The 15876-nt window shown below is 25.7% G+C and overlaps 1 protein-coding gene across 1 annotated transcript in view; it reads left to right on the top strand.

Annotated features, from left to right (window-relative positions):
- LOC107167628 (neuropeptide Y receptor type 2-like) overlaps positions 1-15876 on the top strand; it is a 218234-nt gene that overhangs the window by 186185 nt on the left and 16173 nt on the right. The window contains exon 6 of the mRNA XM_089223629.1: positions 8134-8279. Within this exon, the coding sequence (XP_089079755.1) occupies positions 8134-8268 (135 nt within the window). The 3' untranslated portion in view covers positions 8269-8279. The remainder of the gene's footprint in view (positions 1-8133; positions 8280-15876) is intronic.

Below are 15876 nucleotides of genomic sequence, written 5' to 3' on the forward strand. Positions count from 1 at the left end.
CAGAAATGAGCAATCAACGGTTTATACGATGCTATAACATAAAACGTTTCGTTATTAAGACCTATTATATAATAATGTATAATAAAAAATACAGTGTTTTTAATTATTTTTGAAACCGCTTTGAGTACATAATTATTTTTCATGTACCTAATAAATTATTATTTTATTTTAACACTTTTAGTAAATTCCATATAATATTCGATACGAGAGTGAAAATATATAATATATAAAGGAGAAAACCAATCGTAAGACGAATTTATAACTTGCACACATATATTATAACTTTCACAATGAACAAAATACGTCTAATATTAAAAATTTATTTTATGACAAAATTATTATATCCAAAAAAATTTCAAATTCAAATTGGTATCATGTATGATACAATTCCTATAATACTTTATATTTATATACCTATACAATGGCTATACCAATGCATGTATTATGTATCTCTGCTTTTTTTTATATACATATACATGCTATTATATTTTACACTGTAGATAGTTGATAACTATTTCACGATGCGTTTTTAGACTATGTAAAAAAACAAAATTATTCGACCATGAGTAATGAGTTCACAACTTTTGTGGGCGTTAGGAATTTCATTAAAACGAAGATTGTCTTGATAAGTTGCAATATAAAGTATATACTGGAATAGAAATTTCGGAAATATTTCCTTCAAATAAATTAATCCAAAAACTATTAACTCGACTATCCAACCAATTGACATACATTTTATTGTGTCTCTAAAAACATTAGCTGAACACCGACAGTTGTAATGCTATTTGGATGATTTCTGTCCATTCTTATATTACATGTTACCATTCCAAAAACCACTTCAGAGTATTTTTATCTCACTTCTATTTCCCTTCGTCTTCTTGTATATCTCCCATGTATTGTAATTGTTCAATTTCTTAAGATTTTCTATTAAAATGTATGCACTATGTTTTTTAGAGGGATCTCTATCACTGAAAAATGTTTGATTAAATATTAAAATACCTGATTGTTTGATGAAATAAAATATGTAGTAAATTTAGTTTTATTTTAATTATAAAAACGTTTAAGCTAACGAAAAGAATAAAAAAAAAACTGAATTCTAATTTCTTTCGATAACACTCAAATGTTTTAATATTTTCAATTAATACAAAATATTATAATAATTATTGTGATTATATTTTTCTACTTTCGATTTTCAATTATTTAATATTGTCGAATACTTGATATTAAATTTTGTTCAGTATGTCTACTTTTATACTTATACTGGTTTTTCAATCTATCCATAGTAATTTGTTAAAGCAAATTACCACCTTCCATAGTTTTGCTAAAGATAAAATATATTCTTCTAAAGGTATAACAGAAACCTTTATAATAGAAAAATGGAATATAAACACTTCATCGCGTGTACACATAGATATATTATGTGTATATAGTTCTTACTATATTTAACACACTCAAATATAGTATAAACCTTTGAACCTATATTAGATTATAATAGGTGTATTTGGTAATCGTGAGCTTGCGTGCATTAGATGCTATAACAATGCAATAGAACAAACTCGACTCGCATAATGTATTGTATTGTTATGTGTATTTATGTGTATATATATATATATATATATATATACCTAGATCGATCGTGCAAGTACCTCGTTAAATTTCCAAACCGTGAAATCCCAAGACGCCCAAAGTGTTTGCCCCATATACGACACGAAACGATGTTCCTCATTAGTGAAGGTTCAAACTTCAAATATGATTAGTGTTAGTTTAAATAATTATTAGGTATGTATAAAGAAAAAAATTAACTGCAAACAGATATGTAAGTTTTTACCACATTTATATCAATAACAGCCAAATTTTCTAAAATCAAATTTACTTTCCTCTAGTTTAGTTTAAAATAATTTCCCCATAAACACTACTTATAGTAACCGAGTGACGTTTTAAAATCGTTTTATAGATTCTTCGAAATCATTGTCACTTAATCATGAATTCTCATACCTATATTTCAAAGATTTTAAATTTTATTTACGTATCTTATACTTTATTCATAAAATATATCTTCGATAAATAATGTTAATATATATTATATAAGATGTAAATGTGCAGTGAAACTTCTGCATAACGAAATTTGCTGTTTGACAAATTTCTCTACATTTCAATTTCAATTTCAATTTTTTTTTTTTTTTTTGTCACTTGCAACTTCATTGTTTGGAAGATTAATTTCATAATAAATAATTGAATATTTTATATGGTGAACACCTAAAACAAAAAAGATTATAATTCTTTGGGTGGATGGAATATATATATTTAGTATATTATTTAAATCCACAGGTATACGTGTTGGTAAAAAACTAAACCGTTAAGCCAAACGCCATACTATTTCAGTTATGCGTCTACTATTTTCCGAAATACCTGCATATAAATGCACTAATATTAGGGTCATAAACATTTTAAACCTAAAGATATTATAATTATTGTTATTTTAATATTTATTCGTTTTAGATACATTTTATTAATATTGGCTATTTATTAGTGCTGGGTATTTTATTACTTAATTTCTGTTAGATATTATTCATTTTGATTGGTGATTACATAGAACTACTTATTTATTAATTTATTATGATACATAATATTGTACATCGGTGAATTAAGACGATTATAAATAATCAATAATTAATTTTAACGATTATACGACAAACGTTGTGGAGCATGTATATGTCGTCGTATCTTTATAAGGCATTATAGCCTCATAAACGGTTTATGAAAACGTTGACACTATTAGTCCAAAACGCGTGTTAGTAGTTTTGGGGTTCCCAAGATAATAATAAATTCATTAGTGATTTTCCGTTGCCAACAAACGTCTCTAGTGGTTCCATTTCTGCGCAAAATGATTTCCTACAAAATTAATTTACGACAGTAAAAACTTTTCAAAAATACAACAAACTCGGAAAAAAAGAACTATAATGCAAAAGTTCCTTTTAAGATTGAAATTATGTAGTTATACTACAAAATAATAACACACTATTTTATGCATAAAATATCGATCTAAACGAATGCATAGATTCTATTTATATTAGTTTGTATATAGCCATTGCACTTGAAATGTTTACATATCAATTTTTTATTCTGCAAACTTAACTATTATGATTCATTTTTGAGATTATGTTATGTGTAAGAGATGCTAGAAATATATCATGTTTGATTTAAACCACAAATCATATTCTACTCAAAACTAAATATTCAGTTTTTATTTAAAATTAAAAAATTAATTAAATGAGACTGTACACTAGGTATTAAACATATGCTGTATATAATTGGGATAATAAAATCATAATATCACGTAACTATATAGAATAAAATAGTATAATATTCTTGTTTCAATCGATCGATAACTTTACTGTTGGACGCATTGAGTAAACCCGTTAATCGTTTAAACCAATTGTTCAATTACTTTCGGAGATAATAAAACAAATATCTCAAATTTTGCACTGTAACGCATTAAATTATATATCAATCACGAAATCATTTCACTTTGACCGTATTATTATAATATATATAAATAAAATTATAAATACTTTATTATATAAACACAAAAGTATAATAATAACGTTCCTCTATCAAGCATTATCATATTTTATTAATATTTCGTGCATTTTAATAATATTGAGTTAGTTAAGCAATGATATATATATATATTGAAAAAAGCGTGATGTACTAAAAGAGCAGAGTTATTAAGAACGGATTAAAATATACTATTGGAAATATGAAATTGGATATAATACCTGTCTATTGTGTCAAAAAAATGTGCCCCGTTATACACTCAAATATTAAACCTTGTATATTACACATAAACATATTGTGGGACTATGATAGTCTATGGTAAAACGGCATTTCTAATATAAATTTATATATACTCATATGCATGTATATCATAATCTATAAGCATTAAATAGATATAATATAATACACAACATATTTATACAAACATAATTTTGTAATGTTAAATGTTATATAGTGCCTAAATTAACACTTGAAATGTATTTGTCAAAATAAAACATAAGTAGTTAGGTAACGTATTTCGACAAATATGTCAATTTTACCTGCACTTAATGTAAAAAATGTTTACCACTCTGAATAATGCCAGGGTAGGAAAAACGCGCTTTATCGCACGTTTTCAGTTGTGAGGGGTTGTGTTTTATAATTATGGCTTTAATATTATAAATAAAAACTATTTAAAATAAACTACCATAGTACCGTTAATTAAAAAAATCCTCGTTAACAATAACTGGTACACATTGATAATGGTGATTTTGAATGAACTTCCGTTAGTTGTGTTTTGATTAAAATGCTAAATATACAGGTTTTTACAAATAATAATCTATGGCTATAAGTACATGATTAATATATCATATTATATCAGTATATTATAGTCGTTAGACTCGTAGCAATAAACTCGACTAGAGTTTTTTCAACATAAAATACCTACTACAAGGTTAGGTTAGGTTAGGTTAGGTGTAATAATGAATAAAGTGAATGGTCAATATCAATACCTATTATTTAGGAAAGCAACGAAAAAATTATATTTATTTGCATACACACTACACACTAACCGATTCAGAGTTTATATTATACATCAATCATCAATGACTTTAAGGTTAAGTTTTACCATGAACGTTATAATAGTTACGTTGCATACTTACACCTATGTAGGTGGCATATATTCAATACTCGATGTCCAGGTTTTATAAGGAAATCTTTTGATTTTTACTCACGAAATATTATTTTAATGTGACAGCTGTGCATCTCGTAAAATACATTCACATTCATAAAAGCTTTATATTGATTTACAGTGTTTGTGCTATCACAGTGTTACCGTGCGGGTATAATAGATATGTAACACTAGTTATAAGACAAGGAGGACATTAACTAGTTAGTTTATTTTCTAATCAACTTATGAACTTAACCAGTTTAATTGACAGGTGAAATAACTTAGCTTTTCTCAATTGGTTTAAAAATAATCCATCGAGTTAAGAAATTTTTGAAATTCTGAATTAATACGTAAATATTAATATAAAATTAAAATAATGTAATACTATATTTATACAAAGTTTTCTATTCTTTTTCTTGATTAAATAATAATGTATAATGATATAGGTAGTTTATTAGTCCCGATTTCTCTTTATGTGATTAACGTACTAATCAAACAAAAAATGTATTAACTTTTTTTAAACTGAGTTTAGTTAATATTAGTTTCCATATTAACTTTTAACTTATCGAGTTAAATTTATAATTTGTCAGCTGTTAACTTTTAACCAATGGATCATATGTCCTCTTAGCTTAAATTAACTTAAGTTAATTATTTGCATTAACTTGCCAACCTTTGGTTATAACTTATAAGTATATTCGCATATTTTTTATAGTTAAACTAAATGCAAAAAAGTATAATAAAAAACTAGTATAACGATTTGCAAGGATGGTGGGAAGACAAATTTTTAGTCCAACATCAAATCAATGCAGTTGATAAAAAATCCAATTCATGAGACTGTGAATGGATTTTAAAAGATAATATCTATTACTACAGCTACGCCAATGTACGTATTGTTCAAAAAAAATTATCGAGTAGGTATTGCTTTAAAACACAAACACTATAATGCCAGACATTAAAATTTACATATGCGAATCCAGTTTTATTCTGGTACAATATAAAATATGGAAACAGATTGCTTAAAATAAATTGACATTTTCTGTATTAATGAATAAATCAAATAACAATTATACGCATGATTAAAATATTAAATACTTAAAACTGAAATAGCAGCGGTAAATCGTAAATATCGTAATTATAATATGTTATTTCATTCAACTGGAACTTTTCAGTATCCATTTAATTGAATGATAAAAATTAATCTGAATATTAAAATAATTAAAAAACAATCATATCCTGGATATAAAGCGATATTCAATATAACAAAACTAAATCATAAGATTATTTTTCCCCGAAAGGAGAACGAATAAGTCTCATAAAAACTTCAATGAAATCAAATTCTTCGTTTTTTTAATAAAAAAAATATATCATTAAATACCTAAGAGTTATCAGTTTATCAACTATATTGGAAATATCCCAAATGAGTTCTGTTTTAAATTTTACCTTTTCCATAGCCCAAGTGTATTACAAATTAATAATATTAAATATTTCAATAGCGTAGAGAGTAAGAACCTCTTTATGATAAACTAATCAGCTTAAAAACTCTTAAGAAACAGGTCCAAACATTGATTTTAATAATTCAAATGTAGAATAAAAATTAGATACACTCGAATTATGTCAAAAATATTGCTTTTTATGATGATTTACTTTGCTGATGCTTAGCTTATTCCAGACGTCCACCGTACTTTTATAGTGGTTATTTCGGATAGCACTCGAGAAAATTACCCTATTAGATAATAGGTAGGTATGCGTTTTGTAGACAAACGATTAAATCAATATAAATAAATAATAATATTTTTGTGATAACTCTTGTGATGAAAATTCCTTGTTCTTCTTGTAATTATGTATTTTATTCTTGTTATATTTTCAAATTGTAGTATTTGATAGTTCGATAATTATTATTTATGATGTATTTCATAAATGTTGAATGCATATTATTATACTATACTCTGCACATACGTAATATTATAGTATATAAAATTAGAATTCACGACAAAACAATGACGTGACTCATCATCCAGCTGTTTGCTGTATTCAAAATTAAAGATTAATATTTCACATTAACTAAAGACTAACCCGTTCCTAATCACCTATATAAATAACCGCTATAGGGTTTTAGTATTTATACTACCCTATGATTTATGTTTATTATTATAAAGTATCAAACATTACGGATTATTCATCCGTCATCCCGCCGCTGACGGATTAGTGCCGTTAGTTATTATTATTTATTACACTAATATTACACGATTACACTTATACCCGCACCACGTTTGCAGTGTGTAGTATTATAATATACAATAATAAGTATAATGTGCATGCGTTTGGTTTAATTATTCGTACGAATTGGCCAGCATCGTTTCGATAGAGCGCGTCCCGGAAATTAAGGTCGTCATCGGATACTCTCAGATTTTATATGGATTTGTGTAACGTAGCTTACCTAAGTAAATTATTATACGTGTCTATATTATTGTTTAACGATCTTCTCTTATTCGTTGCAGGTTAATTTCCGATTTAAGCTTGAAAATATCTTTTTGCTTCTTTTACACCCGTTTATATTTTAGAAATATTTTAATACACATTATAAATGGTAAATTAAGATGATTTATTCCATTAACGATACCTCCCATTAAACGCATTCGATTCATTAATTATGACTGTCATTACTAATGCACTAAGTATAATGATAAAGTAAAAAATTTTAAAAATTTCAGCATTAAACAGTATCATAATAAGATAAGTGATTATTGATTTGTTTCTTCTGGACATAGATCAATTCTATTAATAAAATGAACGAATCCGACCTAACAAATGTATCCCTTTTATCATGTGATTTCGTATATAAATAGAATGTCAAAAAAGGTTAGGATTTTTACCAACGAAAAAAAACACATACTGAGTAAAAAATGGTAGTAAATTTGTCAAATTGAATTGCTTTATTCTGGAAAAGCCCATTATAGTTAATATAAATTTTGCATTTTTGTTTCAAAATGTATATTTTTATTTTTATGCTTTCATTTCGTCCAATAAATGAGAGTATAATAATACTATAACAGCAAAATATTTTTAACGCAAAGCCATATTGTAATATTGTAGTGTTTAGCTTTGTGCATTAATTATTTATTGAAAAGCTAATAATGAATATTTGATTGAAATAAATCAAAATATTATGATAAATATGTAGGAATACAATTTAAATAAAAATATTTTAGTTAGCTATATCACATTATATTCTATCTGTCAAAGGATTTATAATATTGAACGCAATTTTGAAAAAGAGAACATTTTAAATAGCATTGTACAGTTTATAAAAACAATATATTATTATAATGACATTCTCATAAATATTAAAGACAGCTTATATAATACAATTGTATAATTGAATCGTTAATATAACGATATATTTACATATGTTATTTGTTTTTACTTAGGACGGATTGATGATGGGAGATCAAGAGGACAATCAGGATGCAGTCGAAGTAATGTTGGTTGCGTACACACGTGAAGACGGTATTTCTGGTCGTTCTAGTAATTTACAACAAAATTCAATTAAAACCCAAGTGTAAACATCTCAATGGTAAGTTACAGATATTTTATATTATCATCTTTATACTTATCTAAAGTACCTACATATGAGTAACGGAGATACTATGGTTTCGTATGATTAATTTTATATCAAATACAAAACCACATTATTACAATATTATTTCCAATTATAATTTAATACTATCCTAAATAATTATGTCAAATTTAAACGACTTCTACAAACTCTCAATAATGAATTAATGCTTGAATATGAAATTCACATAAGCAGATTTCATTTAATAATTATAATATTTACAAGAGAAATTACTTTAATTTAACGTGTTAAATTTGTAACGTATTCGAATATAACTGTATGAATATATACATCTTACAATACGAAGCCAAAATGCACAAATATTAATGACACTTCGTTAGTAATTAAATCTAACTATTCATATTATTATCATACCTATATAATCATATGTTATAAAATTTGAACTAAATACTAAAATTTAACGTGCTTAAAAATTATTATATTTGAGTAAGCTGCGTAAACACTTAAAATAATGAATTATACTTAATTATAATTATATGGCCATAGAAATAATTGCGTTGACGTTTTTCATTTTAATGTTTTAGGGTTGTAACAATAGCTCTCGTATGGTTACCTCTGTTGTACATGCCATGACTGTTTGGCTATGATAATTTATTAACAGGATTAAAAAATAACATGACAAAAAAATTATTATTATTCAAGTTGAAACAACTAAGCGCAAAATAAATTATGAACTATTGTGACATCATTTAAAAACAGAAAAATCATTTATAATTTTACTTAATTAGAAAATATTATAACATTAGAATGCAAATAAACTGAAACAGATAAATCAAATGATTAATAATAATAATAATAAAAAAAAAAACAGTAGGGAACTTCCAATTCCCTTAAAAAGTGTCGCGTTGCGCATAAATAATTTTGTGCCTATTACGCAGATTTAAATGAAATTAATCGATACCCAATTCAAAACGTCTACGATTAAATTATATTATTTTATATATTACAGAAAAGTTTCATTATAAATTATAATATATATTTTGATGGTTAATTCCATGGAAATAGTGGAAACAATTTTATTTCGGCAATATAATAGTCATTCAGTTGTATTATCCATTAATGATAATTCATCTTAAACAACTATTGTAATTATACTAGGGTCACGTTAGGAAACGGATAATTAATTTCTATTAAGACTTTCTTTTTTTCCTCTATTGTTTAAGTTTTCTGAGAGTTATTGTGGGTCTAAGAAACCTTAGATGTCCTGTCATAACCACTATTGCTTGAAAAATGGTTCTCGTAGCTATTATTCTTCACGATCCAAATCCTTGGATCAAATCTAAACTGTTAAAATTCGGCGTATTCCTTAATAATATACCAAACGCGTTCTTAATAATAATTCATGTTTCTATTTTTATAATATTACTATTACTACTATCCGTATTTTGTACACACAACATTAAAATTATTTAAAACAAATATTAATACAGACGTTGCGGCTTTTTTTTATTTTATTTTTTTTTTTTTTGTGCATATATAATAACAAACTGTATATCATTATGTCTATCTTACACTAAACATCAATCTAAATATTAAGATAAATACATTATTCCACGTAAAATCCTGATAAAAAATAAATATTACATTTTTATTTATTTATTTATTTTTTTTTTTAATAAAAATATTCAAGTATACCTATTTATTTTATTTTATGCAAGAAAATAACGCTGTCTCTAAAATCGGTTACCAATATTAAAGTATATATATAACAGAGAGTCAAAACCGGGAAACCGTCTAAAATGTGTATTTTTTATTTTATTATACGCCTTTTACTTTACTAAATTCTTGTAAAGTATATTTACACACTTTTTTCAACTATATGACGTTATACTTATGTATAAAAATATATTTTTTTTAACACAAAGTTTAAAAGTAATTCAATGGTGTATACAATTTTTTTCGATGTTTTAGAGTCTATGGTTTAAATTGGATTGTATTAAAATAAATAATTTATGGTTTTCAACTGAAACATAGAATCATATATTACATATTTTTTCAATATAACACATTCGGAATTTAACACCAAGTTTATGAATTGCTAAATAATAATATATTGAAGGTTTACGTCTTAAATCAAAATTATAAATTACGGTTTTGGCGCATTAAAATATAGAGTATACAACCTTTATACATTTATACGCATGACAAATTATTCATATTGAAAGCATTATTAAACGGATATTACACAAAAATAAAATTGTGTGTATCATTGCTGTAAAATTCAATTTTTCAAAATGTAAATGATATACCGTATATATTATAATTATTCATAATTAACTGTACTGATGTCGGATGTTTAAATATTCCTAGCGCATATTATTCTTAATATTTTACATTTAAATTTATTAATTTAATTTAGAAAAAAAGACTTTACTTTTTTATTTAAAATTTTAGTTGCTACTTTTTATAATAGTAGTATTATGTTTTTTCCATACATTTCGTAAGTATGTTATCTTTACTTCTAAATCCGATAATATTAAACATAACTATAGAGTATAGAGTGTATAGATATTGCATAATCTCACATTTTAAAATTATTTTAAAATATTCAAGAATTACAACTTGACGTTATGTTTTAATTGTGGATTATGTTTTGATTACTGCAAATGTTAAAATAGTAAATATATATATATATTCATTACAAACCCATTTTATCTGTATTGGACCATTCACGGGGAAAAACTTAATTTTTTTCCAAATTATTTTTTGGGCGTATTGATAAATTAGAATTTACATGGAAAGATATTCTTTTCAAACACAAATTAATGTGAGTATTTTCCTCTTGTGTAATGTTATAATATATAATAATATTATACATTATTAAATTAGTAGTCTGGGAATATAATTTTCAATTGAATACTGCAGTCGTATATTTATATAGAAGATACTTGATTCAGCTTTTCAGAATTCTGACAAAATTACCTATTATAATTCATACGTGGACGAAGTTATATCTTTATAATGTGTAATGGGTCATTCCCACAACAAACACTACATCTACTTCTAACCACACCACAATGCAACGAATAACACTAATGCGTTTGGATGACTGACTACATCAGTGGTGTGTATACGATTTAATTTCGGGGGAGGTTTTAGAAGTCCTGAGTTGGGATTACCGAGAGTATAGTTAATATATAATAATTCAACACACGCATACTTTTTTTTTTGAAGAGGAGTGTTGAGTCCCTAAGCCCAAACCTATATTCATCACTGGGTCATATTCACGGTAAAAAACTAATACCCAGAGAATTTGTGGCAAAGAATATCCACACAATATTACCTATTATATTATATATTATTATTTATTACATTTGTCAGAAAAACAATTGAATTCTCCATAATTAAAATCAGTAACATAATTTCACGGGAACGTGCATCACGCCAACAACTCACCATCGTTGCAAGTGTGTAATATATATGTCATAACTCATAAATCAATCATTTTTATTTAAGCTTAAACTGAATATTTTCCAAACAAAAAATCGATCCAATATTTACTCAAAAGAAACATAAATCATAAAATTTAATAATCGATATTGTAAAAAAAATCCCCGTTTAACACCTAGTACTTTTTATTGGTATTTATGATTTTTTTTTTTTTTATCAAGCCTCAACAACAAAGGTTATTGGCTACAAACATTAATATTTTTTAACAAAAGTATGAAGCATTAATAATAATATTTACATAGCATAACAATAATAATATGAAATGATGAGATTGAAATATATCTAGATTATATTACTTGGTATAGTTTAGTGAATTTTAAATAATTAATTAATTTTTCTATGTTGATTGGCTGTGGACTTAGAGCTTTTTCCAGGTTGTCTTTTATATTGATTTTTGTTTTTATATTTACCTATAAGTTATAATACAACTAAGATTGTATTATATATTAAATGCATAATATTACATTCTTTTTATAGTTGAATACGTGCAAATGAAATTGAACTATAGTATAAGTTTTATTTTTAGAAAACAATAATATTATTATTATTATTATTTATATATGATGACCGGCGGCGTGATGTATAGGCAATTTCACTACAGCTACGTGTAGGTGGCTCTCAAACAATACCTCAATGTTTAATGCTAATAGTATTGCAAAGTAATATTATGCATCTACGTAATATCTATCGACCGTAATTATATTTAGACTCGTGATGCGCAAATTAATTTCGTTCCGGATGTAAATATATGGTTTTTTTTTTTTTTTGGCACAATATTACGTGCAAAATGTGGTAAGGCTAAATAAACCTATTTCCCATTTACCTAGAGCTTATCAAACAAAACAATCAAAATCAAATCTCCTGTAATCATAAGTTGGATAACATGTACATACATTATGTACGGATATTATAATATCCTCCGTTAGAAGATGGAAAATGTGAAATAATACTCAAACTAAGAAAATAAAACAATCACTACCTTATTGTAATAAAATTATTATCATTGTAATATAACTATTACTTACAAATTCACCGCACATTTTTCATCCAGTCTTTGATAACGTCGTAAGAAGAAATTTTAGGTACGCGAGCAGCGTGTGAAAAAAATACGTAAATATATAAATCCCGTACGATAATATACATACTATAATATCTATAATGGTATAGAGTGAGATTTCGGCATAAAAGACGACCACAGGGACTTGGATATTCAATTGAATAAGAGAACAGATAAATAATGAATGTACCTTTGGAAATGATTTTGATGTAAAACGAAACGTACATGGTATGTACATTAAAGAAAGTGACTACTATACATTCTTATTTACTATATTTTAAAATCAATAAATTAGTGTGGCCAAATCGGATTTCATTAGCTATTGCTACATTTCAAATCTCAATATTTTAACATTACATTTTAAATTAATTTTTTATCGTAGTTTTGTAGAGATTAAACATTTTAGATGAGGTGGCAGTCAATGCATATAACATATAATATGATACTGTAAATGTAGTAACCGGAATAAATAATATTACTATGAACTTATAATGATATTATTATTACGAGTTATTATGGTACTTTATTTCATTATTTACAACATAGATAAAATAGGTGTTGTAAATTTGATAAACTATTTGAAAATAAGTATTTTTGCTTATTATTAACAAATAAAAAATATTTTGAGATATTAGACAATTTGCTTGCAAATTATTTCTGATAAGTAATTATTATATTGATATTAACATAGGCTTTAAAATTTAAACGCAATAATAATTAATTTATGATTGTTTCAAACGTATATATTTTCTTTTTTATTACCTATTGAACTCATAGTCAATACAGCCAATTTCTTTTGTCAACGATGACTAGAATAAAATAAATATTTACAATCACAATTATTTGATACATTTTTTATATTATCAACCATAATATTTGTAATGACTGGATAAACCAAGTCTGATAAAATTGTTTTTTTTATTTATGCAGTTAAACGGATTTCTATTTTGTAAAAAAAAACAATAGGGAAAGTTCAAAATTATTTTTTTTTAATTAAATATATTTTTTTTATTTTATACCTTCGTATCTAACACGTCATTCTATTCTTTCTGACATTTTACCTTTCCATAACTTAAAAGAAAAAGCTTAATTTTTACAGTACATAATAAAGTTATTATAACATTATATAGATATACATATATAGTGTATCTAGAAGTATACGTTTGCCTCTTATTTTTCTTCGTAGAAGACATCTGTGATGGATATTGTTCCGAATCCTTCATTTGCAAGATTGCATTGTGGCTAAAAAAAATTAAAAATATGATGACTAACAAAGTAACAACCAACATCCGTTTAATCTAAAAAAAAAAACACTTTTGATAAAATATTAAAATGATAACATATTTTTATGCTTAGAGAAAATAGGAAGAAAAAAAAGAGTAACATTTCTGGAAATCAAGAAGACAGGAAATTAACTTTAATAAAAGCTATAATTTATTAAAAATATTAAATCGTGCTTCCTTGATTATTATTTAACGATAAATTCGTTGTGATTAAATAGAAATTTTCTCTCAGAATTATTGCGAAAAAAAATCAATAACCATGATTGTTAATTATACACGTTTTATGCAAATATACATATTGTATTTTAACGGCTAATAGTAAGTTAATTGTGTACACGTAATTATGACAATAGCTGCAATATGGAGAAACACTATTATAATATTATAACAGCATTTCCATAGAATAAAATATTATATTTTTATAGTATCCAGGCCATTGGTAAAACTCGCATTGGACAGCGATTGAAAATCACACAATCGAAATTGCAATTAAGTACCTAGCCAATGAAGTTAATATACATTAAAAAAACGTCATAATATTTAACCAGATTATTATAACATACTCACAGGGTTTACATAAAAACCAAACTGGTATGAACATCATATTGACGACACTTTTGATTGGAAACTTATTATTTATAGTCAAGTGAGATATCGATAGTAAATTGGTATTCTTAGCAATGTATATTTCAATAAATAAAGTTATGTCACACTCCTCTATTTAATAATCTCAGTGCATGTGTCGATAAATAAACGGTATATAATTTTTAATATATTTTATGCCAATATGCAGGGTTACGGTTTTTACTTTAGCGTTTACAGGTTTTGTGAAATTTTAATTTATAATTCAAGTGATTATATCGAGTTACAAAACGGCTCCACGCCACGGTATTATATTGCTGTAGTTTAGATGTTTACAGACAGATTTAATTTTTTTTTTTTTTTCAAAGTTTATTAAGGCTTCAACAACACAGGTTTTTAGCCTACTTTAGTTAAAATTTATACAAGAAAAAGAAAGGAAAATATATATATATGTATACATTAAATTTTGGAATACATTTTACTACATTATTATAGTTACTATTTACAATGGGTATTTAGTGTTTATATTATGGAAAAATGTACTGATTGCAGCTGTGTTTTCATCTTTGAAGGCTTGATAGAGTGATTCTGGATTTTGGAGTATCTTGCGTGCTTCAGTGAATTTGAGGCAGATGATTACGATATGTTCAATTGATAGAGTTACGTTGCAAGTATCACATATTGGTGCTGGTTCTTTTTTGATGAAATGTACATGGGTTAAGAAAGAGTGGCCTATTTTGGCTCGAGTAATTGTTACTTCGTCTTTTCTTTTCGTGCCGGGAGGATAGTTTAATTTCTTGACGAGTATTTTGGTATTTCTCATTTTGTTGGTAAAGGGAAGATTTAATTTTATCGTAAATATTTGTCGTATATATTATAACAAATATTTTCATGTTAGATAATTAGGGTTTGTTCTTAAAATTAATAATAATAAAAAAACTGAGTTCCCTTGTATTTTTTACGATTTTACATCGATCACGATAAAATAACCACCTTGTATGCCACTTATGCATAATGGATATGTGTAAGTATAATATTATAGCAGTGTGGTGTGATGGGTAACCGCTTCTGCCAAAACCATTAGACGTCTACAGTGTTAAATCATGTAACACTCAGCTCGGCAATCGCGGTGTACTTACCAGCTATACTTGTCTTCACTGGT

Source organism: Diuraphis noxia, unplaced genomic scaffold, assembly GCF_037042655.1.
Source record: "Diuraphis noxia isolate RWA-SAM2 unplaced genomic scaffold, SU_Dnox_SAM2 contig0003, whole genome shotgun sequence".
Lineage (NCBI taxonomy): Eukaryota > Metazoa > Arthropoda > Insecta > Hemiptera > Aphididae > Diuraphis > Diuraphis noxia.